At 42.0% G+C, this 19,884-nt stretch overlaps 1 protein-coding gene across 2 annotated transcripts in view; it reads left to right on the top strand.

The window, feature by feature from the left end:
- The window catches only part of smc3 (structural maintenance of chromosomes 3), a 49,345-nt gene extending 30,440 nt beyond the window's left edge, over window positions 1-18,905 (top strand). For both annotated transcript variants that reach the window (XM_034239222.1, XM_034239221.1), the window contains exons 22-29: window positions 317-424; window positions 3,959-4,067; window positions 4,972-5,219; window positions 13,495-13,707; window positions 14,372-14,563; window positions 15,132-15,309; window positions 17,273-17,379; window positions 17,771-18,905. In XM_034239222.1, coding sequence (XP_034095113.1) covers window positions 317-424; window positions 3,959-4,067; window positions 4,972-5,219; window positions 13,495-13,707; window positions 14,372-14,563; window positions 15,132-15,309; window positions 17,273-17,379; window positions 17,771-17,842 — 1,227 coding nt within the window. In that variant the 3' untranslated portion in view covers window positions 17,843-18,905. The remainder of the gene's footprint in view (window positions 1-316; window positions 425-3,958; window positions 4,068-4,971; window positions 5,220-13,494; window positions 13,708-14,371; window positions 14,564-15,131; window positions 15,310-17,272; window positions 17,380-17,770) is intronic.
- Window positions 18,906-19,884: the final 979 nt, after the last annotated feature.

Here is a 19,884-nt window from a genome sequence, read left to right as displayed (position 1 = left end):
CACTATGTTGGGAGGTATTGTTGATAGAGCATTTGCCTAGGCTAAAGTTGTTGCACAACCTAAGGTGTTTGTGTACTTTTTGGGCAAACATTTCTGTATGAGTATCCTCATGATATATGCAATGGTGGAAGAAATATGTAGGTCTTTTAGTTATGTAGAAGTACTAAAACAACACCGTAAAAATACTGTGTTTCACAGAGCAAGAGAAAACTAAGATTGTGACCTGCTGATATTTGACTAACATCTTGTTTGTCTGCACTTGGCAAAGAGTAACCATTTTTGTATTTTGTTTGTTCTCCCATCTACCCCCCCACAGGACAACAGACAGTTGTTGAATGAGAGGATTAAGCTGGAGGGCATAATGACCAGAGTGGAAACGTATCTCAACGAGAACTTACGGAAGCGTCTTGACCAAGTGGAGCAGGTACGATGTCTCTTTAACTCTCTACCATAAACACGTCTCAAAGTGTGGCTCTGCATACAGGATATTCTTTCTGCAGTGTATTGAGTAATGTATAACCAGTAAAGATGTTAAGATTCACCGATTCGCATCGGTGCACCGGCATAAACGTTCAAGATGCGAGTGCACCGGTTGAAAGAGTGCACATCGGCTACAGTTTGGGTTGAACCGGGTTGAACTCGCGATGCATCGATTGCGTAGCGTCTTTGCATTGGTAAAAAACCGATTCATTCATATAAAATCCCCTCATCTTGTCAACGCTCAGCAGAGACGATCTTTGATATTTGCTTTGCCACTACGGAGGCCGAAAGTCTCAGTTATCAACACACACGGAAGTTGAGGAGAAAGAGAAACACAGCGCACCGAAAAATACCTACAAATCAAACGTTTGGCAACACTTCGGATTGTTCAAGAAAGACGGTGTAATAGTCATTTATGCTACATAGTTGACCGCAGGTCATGGAGAGTAATAAGGTATCCGTAGACCTTTGTATGAAGTATCTTTATTACTTAACAGGTCTACAGCCATGACACATAGATCCGTCCTAGATGCGGGCTTGCATACACACAGTATCACTCCGCAGCCGCACCCCATCAGTAACGTCCTGATGGTATATGTGCGCGGCACTATATACTACAGACGGTCAACTTGAAAAATCGCTCGCAAATTGTTAACGATGCCGAGCCGCTTTAAAGTACACAAGTAGTACGAGGAACTTAGCGACGCACATAAAGAGGCGACATGGGGTCTGCGGCTGAAAAGAGAAACCTGAAAGTTAGACATACGAGTTAAATCACTCAGTGAGGTGTTCTGTCAGAGAGAGTGGTGTTTAGTTTACAGCAGCCTGTGACGGCCAATGATAATGTAAATGTCTTCCTTACTGTAAGCAGTTATGAAATACCTGTTTGTGAAAGGTTATTTGTATTCTTTATTGTTCATATAGAACCCACTGCTTTCTGCTCACTGGTGAGTTAGCCTATGAATGAGTGTTAAGCACATCAGGCTGGCAGCTGTATGGGCATTGCTCTATGGTAGCTGTTATTTTCACATTGTTAATCATGAGCAATGCATCCTTACATTGTTGGATGTGGACTGTGAGGTGTTATAGAATTGTACTCTGGAGAGCTTTTAAAGGCAAAAAAATAAACGGCATGATGGGATGTGCAGTACCAAATATGTAAAGCACTTTTTTGTTAATGTATGATTTGCTGCATATAAGGAATAAAACAAAAATCCTCTGTCGTACCAAATTGAAGTATCATTATTTTGCATCGTGTTGAATCGCATCGTATCGCACCAAATCGCATAATGTTGAATCAAATCGTATCGAACTGTATTGCAACAGGGGTGAATCGTATTGTATCTCATCGCCTAGTGTTTCAAATGTATCGTTAATGTATCGTATCGTGGCAACGTATCGAGATGCGCATCGCATCGGCCTCAGTGATGGAGATGCACATCCCTAATAACCAGGGTTCCCGCAGGGTCTTAAAAAGTCTTACATTTTATCAAAAAAATAAGAAAGGTCTTAAATATGATTTAGAAGGTCTTAAAACTGATCGGATTTGAAAGGTACTTCTATGTTGCGATCGCGTCTAAATGTGTTTTGGGGAAAATGTCCGGGCTGCAAAGTAACCAGTACGGTAATAGCCTTTCAGTTCCCCCCAACAATTTGTATTGAAATAAATCAACATGGAACCAGTAATCACTAACTTTGTTTCCCCCGGCCCCTTATCGGAGAACACCCAGCTAGTAACCTAGCAACCAAGCTAGCGGCAGTCAGAAACGAAGGTATCTTCGAATCTATTTACAAACAAATATGGGGAAGTGCAAGTTCAACCATATTTGGTTGTAAAACATCAAATGTAGTGCTTGGTTGAAACCAGTGGAGGGGAACGTGTTTGAAGCCTGCTGCACCTTTTGTAAAAACAAATAGCGTTTGTTTTGCTAATGTAGCGTTAGCTTGTGCAGCAGCAGCTAGATCCCCTCCTGGGTTTTAGTGACGTAATCTGCCACCCAGGACAAGAGACGAGCATATTAAATGTATTATTTTCGGTTTTGTATTTGTGTTTCCAGGTATAACATAACAATCATAATTTGTGGATTAATTTCATTATGGTATTTGAGTTGTTTCAGATGAACTTTTGTATTTGATGTTGCAATTTAATTTCTCTGAGACAAAAATCACTAAAAGATCTGGTGGATATCTGACCAGTATTTATATATCCTAAATGTTCTTTGGGTTTTATCCACAAATGCAACACAAATAAGAACTGTAAGTTATCATTTAATAATCAAACTATTATTATTTAAATGTAAGTATATTTCACACATTTTAATGTTGTTCTAGAGCAGTGATTCTCAAATGGGGGTACGCGGACCCCTGGGGGTACGTTGGGGTACTGCAGGGAGTGAGATAATAATAAAAAAAAAGGTTAATTAAAAAAATACCATGCATGATTACAAAAATAATCATAGTACAATAAATTAAATAGAAAATAAAATGTTATATTACATATTTCTAGAACATATTTCAACATATTTCATATTTCAAGATCCGTTCTTGTGCTTAACTGGTTCTTCTCTGTTTTTACAAGGGTGTGGTCGTGTTCTAGTCACTTTGCTCAGCGCTACTGCTTGTTACAACTTTTAATGCCGTACTCGCCAAATATATCCTTAGTTTGTTGTAATTCATGCATGAAGGAGTTAATAAATCACACACTGATGGAACATTACTATATTGTAATCATATATATATATATATATAGGCTTTTTCTATCAAAAATGTTCGGGGTCGGTCAGGGGGTACTTGGCTGAGAAAATGTTTGAGAAGCACTGTTCTAGAGTATGATCTCATTATTCGTTAATGAACCTCATATTTGTGACAAGACGTGCGTGAGCGGAACTCTCCTCTATTTAGGGTAAACTTTTAATACAAAAGTTGCCGACTTCTCATCCACGATTACGTCACTTCCGCCGCCTAAAACCCAGGAGGTATACGATCTAGCACCCCCCCCACACACACACACACACACAAACACACACCTTTTGTCTAACACAGTTCTGTGTGCTGTTATGTTCAGTCATCGTTCTTATGTTGAACATGAATACATTTCATGTACGTATTTCTTCTTTCATAGCAATTTTCCTTCATACTTTCTTGCCGTGAAATAGGTCTTAAATTCTATTCAAAGTGGTCTTAAAAAGTCTTACATTTGAGTTGGTGAAACCTGCAGAAACCCTGAAAACTGAAGTTGGGTTATTTTCTGTTATAGCAAAAAACAATATATACATCAACACATATGTTGTATACACAATATATATACATTCTTGCATGAATACCCACTCAGTTCAAGGTTTTTGTTTGCAGCCGATTCAATGAATGTACTTGCAGGTGATGTAAATACAGAGTCCTGGATTGAAGTCTTTACTTCACACAGGTCAGAAGAGAGGTGTTGGAATTTGAATGACCCTCTTTTTGTTGTGCATTGGAACAGGAGCTGAACGAGCTGCGAGAGACTGAGGGAGGCACCGTGCTCACAGCCACCACGTCTGAGCTGGACGGCATCAACAAACGTGTCAAAGAGACTCTGTCACGATCAGAAGGTGAGCATCGCACTAAAGATACACCACTGGGGGGGAGCGTAGCCTGAAACTTAAAGAGACAAGCTTTAAACAAAAAGGTGAACCATTAAAAACACTTCAGTACCCTCAAACAAAACACAAATTGTGTGTCATTCACACTAATGCCTGAATCATTCAAATGTATAAGAGCGAGAGAGATATCATGATTTGTGGATTGAGTAATTGATTGAAGTAGCGCTGTTAAAGGAGTACTCGTCATTACTTGGTAGCCATATGGAAGAGTGTATTTTCATAAACGAAACCAAGGTGCTCTATTGAGCCCAAAATAAGCTGTCATTGGGGAATTTAGATGTAAAAACTCGACGCTGTCTTCAATAGGATGGCACCACCAGCAGATGGTGAGGTTTGCTGTGATGTGATGGACTAATGTGGATAAAAAGCTGCTTCAGAGACGGCTTGGCTGATGGAATAAATGCTCTGCTGGCGCTGTGACTCAGATGAGGTTGATGGAAGGCAGTGATCCTGACTAGAATTAATTTGCATGAAATCATGTTTCATTACTGTTAATAACCAATTAAATACATATTCACAGCACGACCTCTTCTTAAGTAGGCTTTATTTTCAAGCCTTTGTTCAATTTTCCATTTATGATTCCGTGAGCAGTTCACTTTTAAGAAAGTTAGCATCCACATTAGTAGGTTTTTTATTAACAATATACATTTGAATTGAGTTATCTTGGCTGCTGAATTAAAAATGGAACTCCGGCTTTTTCATTCCTTTACAGTCTGTTTTGTTAAAGTTCCATTCAGTGGACTTTTTAAGAAAAAACTGTGGCTGCGCTAGCTTCTGTTTCTGCACTGATGCCTCATTTGTAATAAAACCAATCACTTCTGTTGCACTGCCTCATCCAATGTCTCTTCCCCAGATCTTGATCTTCTGGTCGACAAGATCGAGGTCGAGATCAAGGACCACATAAAGAGCATGGAGCGCTGGAAGAACATCGAGAAGGATCAGAATGACGCCATCAACAGCGACACCAAGGAGCTGGAGAAGATGACCAACAGGCAGGGCATGCTGCTCAAGAAGAAAGAGGAGTGCATGAAGAAGATCCGAGAGCTCGGCTCGCTGCCTCAGGAGGCCTTCGAGAAGTACCAGACCCTCTCAATCAAACAGGTACACACACACACTCACACAGTGGCTTTTAAGTTGTATTTATCAACCAGACAACATCACTCAGAACTGCGCTGCTGCAGTGTTTTAGTTTAAGGTGGATTTATATATTACGGCAGATATTTTCTTTAAACTGACCTTTCAAGATGGGTGCAATTTCTTTTGCAGGCCTGTCTTACAACAAAAGTCAGGTGCTCAAATTAACATTTCATTAGGATTGACTTTGTTCCGTTTATTCTGACCTTGAATACAACCTTTTTGTTATGTGCTTTCAATGTAAGCCATGACATACGCAGTCCTCTTTCTCTGCAACAAGACATCCCACAGCTAATCTACAGATGGTGACAAATCAGGTGGATATCTCAAAAGGGAAACAAATCAAAAAATGTTGTCTGTGAAGCACCGGTTAGTGACGTTCAAATGGACAGATGACTGACAAACCAAAAATAAAAACCAACAGGTGCAGACTACGAAAACATAAAAAAAAAAGAAGCAAAAACGGATTTGATCATTTTGGACCAATGTTGTAGCGACAGCAGGAAACAAACTAAGTCGCTGAGAGGCTGAGGCCGGGCCCGTTTGCTGTTGTATGACACGCTAAAAAAGTACTCGCTGAGATCTGAAGCTCTGTTTCGTAGTATTGTAGTTTAATTAAAAAAGTCGGTGATCAGACATATACACTGTTATAATCAAAGCAATTGTAATCTTGCGGTCAACAAAAAAATACAACGGCCCTGTGTCACCCTAGAGCAGGGGTGGCCAACCCGCGGCTCTCGAGCCGCATGCGGCTCTTTGCCTAGTTTCATGCGGCTCTTCAGTTCATATCGAATTGTATGTGTGAGTTTGGGGGAGAGACACTGACTCCTGACTAGTGTTGCACGGTGTACCGTTACTTGAAAGGTATACCCTGCCGTTAAAAACGTTACGATTCCTCCGTTTCATTAGTATCGGTACTTTAAGAATGACGGGGGAAAGTACTCCGGTGAGAAAGCACTGTTTTAATAAGAGCCGTGTGTGTTCAGCGCTCTGCTTTCACTCCCTGCTCTGCAGCCGTGCCTGCAGTCCCTCCCTCTCAAGCACGCTCTAAGTCCCTCCCCTCTCTCGTGCACGCGACCACGCGCTAGCTGCCAGAGTATGTGAGAAAACGAAAAGCATGGCTGCAAGTGGGAGTGCAGCTGCTGCTGCGCCTCGGCTTGTTGACACAAAAGATGCCAGAAGCAACATTTTGATGTATTTTAGCTATATCTCTGACAGTGAGGGCAAGCCTACGGACACCACGAGGCCTGTCTGTCAGACATGTATTAATTTGATTTAATACGAATTCTTGTCCTTTATTTTATTTATTGTTCTCATTGTTTAAAAGTTTGTGTTATGGTTCTGGTGTGAAATAAAGCACAATTACATTTAAGACTGTTTCCCTTTTTTTAAGAAAAAGAATCGGAATCGCAATTCTTGACTTGGTATCGAAACCAAAATGTTGGTATCGTGACAACACTACTCCTGACAGTTAAACCTGATATTTAGTAGGTCTGTTAAGTATTGAATGCTGATAATTCTGACGTAATTTGGCCGCTCAAAGTTGTTTGGGCTCGGATAAAATCGCTCCGGCTCTCCCTACGTGTGTATGTGTGGTGTCAGGTGTCAGTATGAGAGGATGACAGGCGTCTAATTTTGATGTGGCCCAAGAGCCAATCACAATAATACCTGCGATGCAGTGAACCAATCACCTTTGAGGGGGGGGAAACCTATCGTTGATTAAACACTACTATCCAGTGTTTCCCCTACCATTGTCTTGGAGGGGCGCTGCGCCCCGCCAACGGAGCCCCGCGCCCCCCCCTGAAATTCAAGGTGTTATATATATATAATTTAAAAAAAAAAATATATATATATATATATATATATATATATATATAGCACCAAATTGCAAATAATCTATAACTACTGTCACTTTTCACATTGAACATGTGCTCTTTTATTAAATAAACTAAACGCTTTCATTTTAAGTTGTGGGTTTAGTGTTTTTGACCCTAAGAAACACTGATGCATTAATCAATAACAATAATCCACAGCTCCTCTCTGCTCCAGAGGATTTAAAAAATATATATCCCAATGCCACAAAAATGCATCAGTGACGTGGTTGAAATCTTGTCTCCAGAAAACTAAAAACTGAAACAATATCAGTGACTGTGTGTTTGATGTGGCTCTTTGCAGTAACATAGAAAACATGTGGCTCTTAACCTCTGACTGGTTGGCCACCCCTGCCCTAGAGGCTTCTCAATTCTTAAATTTCCCCTCCTCGAGACTTAGTCCCGCCCACAGGAGATGCGAGCGGAGGACCGAGGAGGGGAACCAAGGAGAGAGGAGGGGAAGCAGCAGACGTTTAAAGAAATGAGAACTCCTCTCCTCTGAGCGGTCATTTTAAAGAGACGTCCGTTCATTATTACGTGGCAACAGCTGCATCAGCTGTCGAGTGTTTTGTCATAGCACTGTATCTCTGTTAGATCAGCTGAACATTGTTCCCCCACATATTTACTTTGAATTCATTGAGAGTGCGGTATAATGAGTAGGGGTGTAACGGTACACGTACCCGTACCGAAATTATTCGGTACGGGCCCTTCGGTTCGGTACAGGTGTGTACCGAAGTGTACCGAACGAATATAACGTTAAACGTAAAAAATTGAGAACGTGTATAACTTTTTGGAAGTAATCTCAGGTGCTGCGTCGCAGCATTCAGAGTAATTTGCTCACATTGGGTTCAACGCGTCATAGAGCGAGCAAGTCATTTCATTGGATGAGAGGCATACTATGAGAGCTGGTCAGAGGGATGCGTTCAAATGTAGTCAGTAATTTGAGGAACTGTCAAAAATTAATGGCGAACGCAGATAAAGTTGAGCTCGAAAATCCTCCAGCATCATTGAAGTCTCCGGTTTGGGAACATTTTGGTTTCACAGTTACGTACAAGGATGACGGACAAAGACAGGTGGACCGAACCAAAGCTGTTTGTCGGCATTGTTCAACTAACATTGGTTACGCGGCTGGCAATACATCAAACTTGCACACTCTTGAAAAGGCATCACCCGAACGTGAATATCATCGGTACCAAAAGAAAAAAGACTGAAGTGCAAACCCAACTCCCACTAGCATTTAAGCCTCCACCACTCGCAGAGAGTTCAGACCGAGCCAAAGCTATTACAAACGCCAAGTATCCTTATGTTGCCATGTTAGCAAAGCGCTACCTGGCTGTATCTGCTACCTCTGTCCCTAGCGAGAGGGTTTTCTCCACATCAGGAGACATTGTTAGTGCCAGCAGATCTGCCCTTTCGGCAAGCAATGTGGACAAGTTCATCTTTCTTTAAAAAAACATGAAAATACAATGACAAGCAAGTCCTAATGTCAAACTGGCTGCTTAGGTACTAGTACAGTACAGTTCAAATACAGATTATTTCAGTTCATCGAAATGCTGCACCTTAATGTTTATTTTAATATATTTTGTATTTATTTGAGTGAATACATTATTCACAGTTTAATAATAATAATACAAAAATATATATGTTTTGTTTTGTGAAAAAAAATTCTGCTGTACCGAAAACGTACCGAACCGAACCGTGACCAAAAAACCGAGGTACGTACCGAACCGAAATGTTTGTGAACCGTTACACCCCTAATAATGAGACAATAACAGGCTACAGATGCGGACACACACACACAAATATATTTATATAAATATATACAATTTAAAGTATGAGAGCACTCTCATAATAACGTAACACAATCAGAGACTGGATATATCCCCCCCTCTCTCTGGTCGCTGAAATGGGGAATTGAAATTACGGGCCAAAAGTTGTATTTACAAGTAGGCCTATTAAAAGTAAGCAGAGGACACCAAACCAACTGAGACCCGTCTGTCCGCCGCATTTACGCACTGTACAACACACACCTACACACTGAACAACACACACCTACACACTGTACCACACACACCTACACACTGTACCACACACACATACAGCTCCTAAAGCATAAGCCGTTGTGTATTTTATTATGTGAAGCAATGGTCTTAGAAAAATATCGACTCTTTGTTTGTAGATATCTACTAAACTAAAGCAAATAAAGAGAGTAGGCCTGTTATACTGAGTGATATATATTTTACACACTGCTCTGCTTTCTGCACGGACCTCACAGCTGTTCTCTTTGGAAACATCGCGACGCGATGAAAGCAGTTTCTAAAATAATATCCAGGGGATGCATTTATAGCTGTCATTGGCTGAGATAATTCCGGCCATGCGTCACGCCTCCACCGTTCCCGGAAATGCATCCGTGGAGGAACCATCAGTGTATCCTCGGTTAGAGCTCCTCCAGAGAGCCTCCTCGACGCTCGATCCTCGGTCCTCGGTCCTCGGTATGCATTTAGAGAAATGAGATGTCCTTCAAAATGGCGCGCTGAAATTCATTTCCGGGTCACTACCGGAGGACCGAGGAGTCGAGGAGGGGAAATTTGAGTATTGAGAAGCCTCTTCTCTCTTCCACACACCCACACCTCACACAGGTGAACAGAATTATAATGAGTGCCACCCATACCCATGTGACCCAAGCCAACCAATCAACAGCGATCATGGCTCCTACAAATGTAATACAATTATTGTGTATAAGAAAAATAATCTTAATTATCCACGTTTCTTGCTGTTTTACTACAGTAACAAAAAGTAGAAAACAATTAACAACTTGAATAAAAAAAATAAATTAAAAAAAACGGTATTTTGTCTATACACCGTTCTCAATTAGAAGCCTTTCTGAATCGGTAGGTTAACCTTTAAGGATGTCCGACCCCCCAGCCCAATCAGAATCAGAATACACATTTGTTACAGCAGGAAAGAGACAAAGACAGCTTAACGTTAACTAAGAAGCATGCATACAACACATATTAAAGATAAACAAATTTAAGAAAGTTACACAATTTACAAAATACACATCTGTAACAGTTCTGAAGATGTCACTATCTTCCATTATGTTCAAAACAAAACAATTTTATCACGTAAAAAAAAAATTATTTGAACACTTTATGGCGCTAGAGAAAAAAACTTTTAGTAATAATAATAATAATAATAATGGAGGGGGAAGCAGGGAACCATCCAAGCTGTGTACAGTAAGGATGGGACGTTGTTGACCTCAACTGATGGAGTGTTAGGGCGTTGGAAGGAACACTTTGAGGAACTCCTGAACCCGACAACTCCGCCCTCTATGTTAGAGGCAGAGCTGGAGTATGACGGGGGATCAACACCAATCTCCCGGGGGGAGGTCACTGAGGTCGTCAAACAACTCCACAGTGGCAAAGCCCCGGGGGTGGATGAGATCCGCCCGGAAATGCTGAAGGCTCTGGGTGTTGAGGGACTGTCATGGTTGACACGTCTCATCAACGTTGCGTGGAAGTCGGAAACAGTACCGAAGGAGTGGCAGACCGGGGTGGTGGTTCCCCTATTTAAAAAGGGGGATCAGAGGGTGTGTGCCAATTACAGAGGCATCACACTACTCAGCCTCCCCGGGAAAGTTTACTCTAAGGTACTCGAAAGGAGGGTCAGGCCGATTGTCGAACCTCAGATTGAGGAGGAACAATGCGGATTCCGTCCTGGTCGTGGAACGACGGATCAGCTTTTTACTCTCGCAAGGATCCTGGAGGGGGCCTGGGAGTACGCTTATCCGGTCTACATGTGTTTTGTAGACTTGGAGAAGGCGTATGACCGAGTTCCCAGGGAGTTACTGTGGGAGGTGCTGCGGGAGTATGGGGTGAGGGGGTCTCTACTCAGGGCCATCCAATCTCTGTACTCCCAAAGCGAGAGCTGTGTCCGGGTCCTCGGCAGTAAGTCGGACCCATTTCCGGTGAGGGTTGGCCTCCGCCAGGGCTGCGCTTTGTCACCAATCCTGTTTGTAATATACATGGATCGGATTTCAAGGCGTAGTCATGGGGGAGGGGGTCTGCAGTTCGGTGGACTAAGGATTGCACCACTGCTTTTTGCAGATGATGTGGTTCTAATGGCTTCATCGGTCTGCGACCTTCAGCACTCACTGGATCGGTTCGCAACCGAGTGTGAAGCGGCTGGGATGAGGATCAGCACCTCCAAATCTGAGGCCATGGTTCTCAGCAGGAAACCGATGGACTGTCCACTCCAGGTAGGGAATGAGTCCTTACCCCAAGTGAAGGAGTTCAAGTATCTCGGGGTCTTGTTCTCGAGTGAGGGAACAATGGAGCGTGAGATGGGCCGGAGAATCGGAGCAGCGGGAGCGGTACTGCAGTCGCTTTACCGCACCGTTGTGACGAAAAGGGAGCTGAGCCAGAAGGCAAAGCTCTCGGTCTTCCGGGCCATTTTCGTTCCTACCCTCACCTATGGTCATGAAGGATGGGTCATGACCGAAAGAACGAGATCGCGGATACAAGCGGCCGAGATGGGTTTTCTCCGCAGGGTGGCTGGTGTCTCCCTTAGGGATAAGGTGAGAAGTTCGGTCATCAGGGAGGGACTCGGAGTTGAGCCGCTCCTCCTTCGCGTCGAAAGGAGCCAGTTGAGGTGGTTCGGGCACCTAGTTAGGATGCCACCTGGGCGCCTCCCTAGGGAGGTGTTCCAGGCACGTCCAGCTGGGAAGAGACCAAGGGGTAGACCTAGGACCAGGTGGAGGGATTATATCTCTTCGCTGGCCTGGGAGCGCCTTGGGATCCCCCAGTCAGAGCTGGTTGATGTCGCCAGGGAAAAGAAAGTTTGGGGCTCTCTGCTGGAACTGCTACCCCCGCGACCCGACCACGGATAAGCGGGAGAAGATGGATGGATGGATAATAATCCTTATATTTATTATAGCGCTTTATCAAAGACTCTCAAAGCGCTTTACAAATACACATTACACATACAGATCATACATGTAATGGTCATCCACTGTGGACAATACCCACAGGAGCAAATTCGGGTGAAGTGTCTTGCCCAAGGACACAACGGCCTGACGCAGTAGGGCGGGAGCGGGTTTCGAACTGGAGTTCTCCAACGCCCCCTTGATCTGATGATCAAACGCACAGACCACTGCGCCATCCGTCCCAATAGTGCCAGACGTTTAGAAAGCCAGTCCCACACTCTTAGACTTCTCATGCACACTGAAGACAAAATAATGGCAAAACTAACCATGAAGATCTACTGAGATCAGAGATTGCAGTTTTCTTACTACCTGCAACAAGCCTGAGTGTGTGCATAACACACACACACACACACACACACACACACACACACACACACACACACACACACACACACACACACACACACACACATACACACACATACACACACACACACACACACACACACACGCATACACACATACCCACCCACTCACTCACTCACTCTCTCCCCTCCTGCTCAGCAGTGACTCAGACACTAGTTAGTGCTCTGTCTCTGATTTATTTTCAGCCAGCTGCCTCTGGGAGACTGAGCTGAGGAGACTTGGCTGCATCTTTCATAAGTGTCTGAGTGTGTACATGTGTGTGTGTGTCATCTCCCCTCCTTGACAATGCTGGAAATAGCCTCACACTTTCTCATGAACACTCCGTATAATTAATCGCTCTTCACAGGACTCAGCTCCAAGGAAAGATGGTGCCTTTGATTGCACAAGTGGGCGAGGGGGCCAAGTAATAATGCCACTTGCTCGTGTTCCCTCGGCCATTAGTGGTTCAGACGGATGAATTTATAGTTGGAGAGTTTGTAGAGTGCGTGTCACTTCGGATCGAGGCTAAGCTGGCTCTTAATCAGGTCATGTCATGTCATCTTGAGATACCAAAATAATCTGTCAGCATACTTTGAAACATGGATCTGAATTGATGTCCCTGTTATAGTCAACAAGTGGTTTTCAATGGAGGCTCTTAGATATTTATATACGGCACATTCTTTAGCTTTGTAAAGAGTTTCTCAGCTGATGATACACAGGTTTGATAGAAGAATTGTTTGCATGTTTTGGGCTGGAAAAATCTCAAATGAATTAAATCACCACAAGATTTTGTGGCAGTGCAAATATAAAGACAGTCAAAAATAATAATATAAAATTAATTTTGTTTTCAGAATCTTTAAACATGCATAACATTTTCTGAAACAAGTGTCTCACTGTGTAGAATTTACTCACCAGAAAAAAATGAAACATTTTAAAAATATGCAAGGCTCTGGACACAAGTTCATTTTCCCCAAAAAGTACAGCCGAGTCTGATTCACCCGTAAATTATTGATTAATCTTTTCTTTCTTTCCTCCCCAACAGTTGTTCCGTAAACTGGAGCAGTGCAACACAGAGCTGAAGAAGTACAGCCACGTCAACAAGAAAGCTCTGGATCAGTTTGTGAACTTCTCTGAGCAGAAGGAAAAGCTCATCAAGCGCCAGGAGGAGTTGGACCGCGGTCACAAATCCATCATGGAGCTCATGAACGTCCTGGAGCTGCGCAAGTACGAGGCCATCCAGCTCACCTTCAAACAGGTGCGTGTCTGTTCAGAGTCCACTGACATCACATGTGCTCAATGCTTAGCAATAAAATATGAGCCTGGTTGGCAGAACCATGGTAGCCTGAGTGCCCATTTGAATATGTTTAAATACATGCATGTTTTCTAACACCCTTGGTTGTAGCTGACATTGGCCCAATGACATAATATATCCAAGTCAATGCAATCCAGTGTATTTATAAAATATGGCCCGTAACATTACGTTTTGCGATATCAGACTAATGAAAACATACGAGTGGCTCAGTTTTGTTCTGCTTCAAGGATGCAGGTATTTATTGTATAACAGTAATACAGGCACAACTACAACTGTTATTTTTAGACTTTTTAGATCTGCATAGTATTAAAGACTATCAATAATATATTGTTGTATAGGCCATACGCCTTTCGGAGATGGATTTAGATAAATAAAAAAACTGACATACAGTAATAGCATGAAAATAAAACAGTCAAATTCTAACTGTAAAGCTGTTAAAATGCAATATCATCTGACTGCAGAACAAATATTCAATCCAATACATTAGTTCCCTCGAAATGTATTCTCCTATTTTTACTTTTAGAAATGATTTGTTATTGTCTCAGTCCAACAGTAGATGACTAATACTCACTTTGTTCCTCTTTTTGCCACGTCTTCTCTCCCTCAGGTGTCGAAGAACTTCAGTGAGGTTTTCCTGAAGCTGGTGCCCGGAGGCAAAGCCACGCTGGTGATGAAGAAGGGCGACGCTGAAGGCAGCCAGTCTCAGGACGAGGGTGAGGGCGGGGGAGACAGTGAGAAGGGCTCGGGCTCCCATAGCAGCGTTCCTTCAGTGGACCAGTTCACCGGAGTGGGCATCAGGGTAACAGTCTCTTTCTGTTATATGTTATACACTTTGTCTGAATTTTGTTCCCCTTATTTTATGAAAAGTGATGAATGTCAAAGGCCTTTATGACGATAACAATTTTTTAAAACTCACTATATGGAGTGTTTTGTTGTTTTATTACTTAAAGCCAGTGGTAACGTATTGTAAATTGATAAGAAGATGCAGAAAGATGAGCATTTCTTGAGTTACTTATATTTGAAAGGACCCACATTCAAACTGAGTTAGGGCCAGCAGTACAAGGATCTCACTGTACCCGTAGTCTTTGAGGGGTTCCTTGACTTTTTGTCTGGGGAAAAAGGAATGTGCATTTCTACCAGGGACCAACCTGAAATCAGTCATGTAATGATTAATAGCCAATTCTTTTCACTCTAAATCCATCCGCATCATTTTAAAATCTCCCATAACCCCACATTAGCATTCCTACCATCTGTAAGATCGTGTGTCTTATCAGAGAATTGAATAATAAGGAGACGATTAAGTGAAATGATCAAGTCTCTGCTTTTTCCTATTCTGGTCTAAAACATACCTCCCCCGCCCGTTGCAGGTGTCGTTCACAGGGAAGCAGGGGGAGATGAGAGAGATGCAGCAGCTGTCTGGAGGTCAGAAGTCTCTGGTGGCTCTGGCTCTGATCTTTGCCATCCAGAAGTGCGACCCCGCTCCCTTCTACCTGTTCGATGAGATCGACCAGGCCCTCGACGCCCAGCACAGGAAGGCTGTCTCAGGTAACGCGGAAGTATACAAATATGGAGAGAGGGAATTAAGTAAATCTCTTACATGTAGTTAATCCCGTCAAACCTCTGACGGCGTTGTAAACATGTGCTGAAGAGGGAAAAACCATCTGAAACACTGGAGCTTAAAGCCTTGTTTGCCTCCTCTATAAATCTTTTGTTTTGAGAACAAATTGTTCCGCCTCAGCTGCGTAAGCAACAGAGAGGGTGAGATGTGTATCTGTGTTGCACTGTTGTAGGTGGTGTGACTGGAAATGCATTGAACATGCTGTCCCATATGTCATGGTCTCAAACAGATGAGGCAATCATCACTCCCGTACTATATTTTTTGTATGTGTTTTTTTATGTTTTTAAAGCTGTAACTTGCCTTTTGAAAATATCTTTTGTTCAGTTTTTGATATGCTCCTTATTGCTATACCAAAGATATTTTACCAGTGTGCTACCTTAGTCCCTGGCAAATTTGACCTTTGCGCTGGTTTTGACTTTGTAGGATAAATGAATCCCTATGCATTTCTGTCCACTGTATCACATTCACACCTAACAGTAACTTCGGTGGCTTGTTGTCATAGTGTCCAACCCATGTCAATTCGAAATGCATGGGTTCAGATTTGGTGATGTTGTATAGGAAGTAGGGCTGAACGATATACCGTGTCATGGCGATAACCGCGATATGCGCATGCGCGATATTCACACCGCAGGGTCGTGCGGTTTTATTCTTTCTTTTTTTTTTTAAATGCTAACGCACTTTAGCACAGAATTCAAAATAAAGATACCATTATTACTTATCGAAACTGCACATACAATATATCCGATTAAAGCTGAGACTCAACAGATGATTTTAGTATAGTATCTAAGCGATCCGATCTCGCAATAGGGGAAGCAAACACAGACATCACAACACGTACCTTTTACAGAGCTTCTAGGGGAGATCGTCTCACCGTAGCTGTCAATCTGATCAAAAGACGTGTTCAATGGCATTAAAACGAGAAAAAACGCGGCTGAATCGGTTGATCCATAGGTTGATAATGTATATGTGGCTTTGAAGCAATTGTTTATAATCCATAATTCCATTTTTATGTAAAAATCGGAGCACAAAAGTTAGCTGCTAATGGTAGCCACCAGATTGTATGCAGCTTCCGGTTTTGGCTACGCGTCACTCTCACTCCTTATTTGGTAATGTGTGTGTGACTGCCGCATAGCCGAGACCGGAAGCAGCAGCCACTCTGGTGGCTACCATTAGCAGCTAACTTTTGCTCTGCGATTTTTACATAAAAATGGAATTATGGATTATAAATGAAATGTATAGGTTAAAAACCTATGGATTAACCGATTCAGCCGCGTTTTTTCTCGTTTAATGCCATTGAACATGTCTTTTTATCAGATTGACAGCTACGGTGAGACATCTCCCCTAGAAGCTACGTAAAGGTACGTGTTGTGATGTCTGTGTTTGCTTCCCCTGTCCGAGTTCGGATCACTCAGTGATGATACTATATACCTAAATAATCTGTGGAACCTCAGCTTTAATCGGATATCTTGTAAGTGCAGCTACGATAAGTAATAAGGGTACTTTTATCTTGAGTTCTGTGCCAAAGTGCGTTAGCATTTTTCGCTCAGGGGTCATTTAGATGCTTCTTATGAGACTTTTGTTTTGTTTTGGTAAAAATGGTTTGTATCGTCAGTTAGCTGAGATTATTTCCGTTAATCTGGTATAACACATTAATAGGTTCTTAAATATTAAGATCCCCTGAGACAGTGTCGTGAAAAAATCGCGATGTCAGTTTTTTTCAATATCGTGCAGCCCTAATAGGAAGGATACATATTCTTAATTTAAAAGATTGTTTTTTCACTGATGATCACAACAGATTATCATTGTTTCCCATTCTTTGTGTGAAAGCCTTAGCAAATATAAGAAAGTCCTCATCCCTCTTTTCTCTTTGTGATTGCCTGTCTGTTTCAGACATGATCGTGGAGCTGGCCGGCCACGCCCAGTTCATCACCACCACCTTCAGGCCCGAGCTGCTCGAGTCCGCTGACAAGTTCTATGGAGTCAAATTCAGAAACAAGGTGAGTCCACAAGAAAGAAATCCGGTTGTTGTTATCTTATCTGAAGAGGTTATAACATGCTGTAAAATGTGTTTCCTTTTTTTTAACCAGTCAGTCACTCAAATTAAACTTTATTTACATACAGATTTTACAATACATTTATACAATGCATCCAAAGTATATTTCCTGTAAATGTAGGTTGCAACGTTCTGTTGATTAACAACTTCCCTGTAGGCGAGGGTGGTTTTCTGCTTAGCTCCCCTGTTGAAAAGAAAAAATGTCCTCTTGAATTTCTGTTTGAAAACATAAAATATCACTGCTTAGTCAGAGTTGCTAAAGTGGAGGTCTTGTTTGGTCATTAACTGTGTGTGTGTGTGTGTGTGTGTGTGTGTGTGTGTGTGTGTGTGTTTAGGTGAGTCACATCGATGTGATCACAGCGGAGCAGGCCAAAGACTTTGTGGAGGATGACACCACCCATGGTTAAAAGCCCTCAACTCTTCAGCCTCCTTCGCCTCTACAGTGCACTGTGAAGCTTGAAGCCTTCCACAACATAAATATCTTGCTCTATACACCAGCCTCTTTTTGGCTTTCTGTTAAAGACAAACAATGCAGCAAGTGTTATGCTTCTCTGACCATCCACCCAGACTGCAATAGGATTGGACATGTTTTGATAACATTCGGAATACCCCAGTTTCTTTTTTCATTCCAGGCTGATAAAACTACACATTTGATACAAAAAAAAGCATGCAGGGGCCACTGTTTTGTCCCATTCCCTGCATTGCTGTGCCTCTCGTGTAACAACCACACTCTATCTGACAACTGACAAAACTGTAGTTGTTTAACACTGAATCATTTTGTCTAAAGAGGTCCTTAAGAAAGAAAATGTTCTGGCAAAAAAAGTCTTGAGCTGAGTTTTGGTAATCTGTTATTTGCAATGCCAGAGACCCTCTAAAATATCTTCATGACCTTTTCAGACAGCAAATAGTCTTCTGTACAGTTCTTTTTTTATATACGACTTAGATGACGATTATTAAAAGTGGAGATTGGAGGGTCTCGTAGTTCTCAGCTTTAGTTGTCACCCTGTTCACTCTGAGGTTTCTGTAATGTATACTCTTTATACTCCTGAAACATTGCTAACCTTTATTTGTCATAACCAGCCACACAGCTTCAAGTGTTTAAAGGTTGTGTTTCCTTTATGGTTGTTTCTGTAATGTGTTATTTCCTGTTTTTAGGTAATTTAAGTATATGAAATGTTTAGTTCCAAACAACAGATATCCATTGTGGAATCAAACGCAGCTCCACAGTCGACAATTCAAAAGCAGAAGATATTCAGCAATGGTTCCATTTCTATTTGGGTCCTGAAATAACTTCAGTTGTGCTTTTCTGGAATGCCAAGTTGTAATTTATCATTTCTTTACTGTGTGAATTGTTTGGGATTAAACTCCTCATATGTTGCACCTAGTTTCAAATCTACTTTTTAGATGTTTTGGTTCATTTATATGTAACGAGAAAACTTACAAAAATAATAAAATATTTTAAAAATAAAACGATGTCATGTCAGCCACTAAGAGGTGCTGTAACACTGTTAGTGGACCTCACATTGACCAATACATATTTATACAGTGAGTTAGAACGGAGTTTAAAGAAATGTATGATGCATTGTTCAAGGGGATTTTACAGAATTGTTTATTTAAATATTAATCTAAGATGGTGTTGCTGACAGTACATTTTGAAAATGCACACAAATATTAATAGATCCTATATAGGATCTAAGCCCGAGGACAAAACACCAAATAACATATGTTAAATAGAAACCTAACCTTATTGTCTTCATATCCCATAAGAAACCTACCTGGACATTATAAAATACAGTAGGCTATATCTCACGGAAATTAAAACATAATAATAAAAATAAGACTATAGAATAGAAGTTATTTTACTTGATATTTTAAACAGCTATTCAAACCCTTACCCCGCTAATCTGTCTACAAGTCTCATTTTCTTAAAAGCAAATATACAAAACGCAACACCAACCTTACGGTCATCATGGTCTACATTACTACGTTTGAAAACTAGAACGATATGTAATGATTTGCTTTGTGTATTTTTGGTTGTCTGAATTGTATTGTATTCTGTTTCAAAGCGCTCTCGCTCTCTCTAGCATACAAGCCCGCCTTAACCTGCCATCAGGCCCTGGGGCAGTTTTTGTAGGCCCCCTATTTAAACAACAAATCAAACTCATTTTAGCCTCGGCAGGCTCTGTGATCGCACTTCTCCACTCTGCTCTACGCGCGCCTGGTCCTCCTCCAGATGAGTGACGTATCGGGCCTCCCTCATGTATTTGCCCGGTTGCCGTTGGCTCCCCTCCACGTAGCAAGTCCTCGTCGTCCTCCCATCTCCTCCAACAGATCATCTCCTGTCTGTTTTTCCTCTCCCGCTACTCCATCGCTATCAGAACCAGACGGCCTACTTGGCTCCGAGGCCCCGCGGCCGGCACCGCTCGGTACAGAACTCATCTGTCCTTCC

The sequence above is a fragment of the Gymnodraco acuticeps genome, unplaced genomic scaffold (assembly GCF_902827175.1).
Source record: "Gymnodraco acuticeps unplaced genomic scaffold, fGymAcu1.1, whole genome shotgun sequence".
NCBI lineage: Eukaryota > Metazoa > Chordata > Actinopteri > Perciformes > Bathydraconidae > Gymnodraco > Gymnodraco acuticeps.
This window is presented reverse-complemented; position numbering and strand designations above follow the sequence as displayed.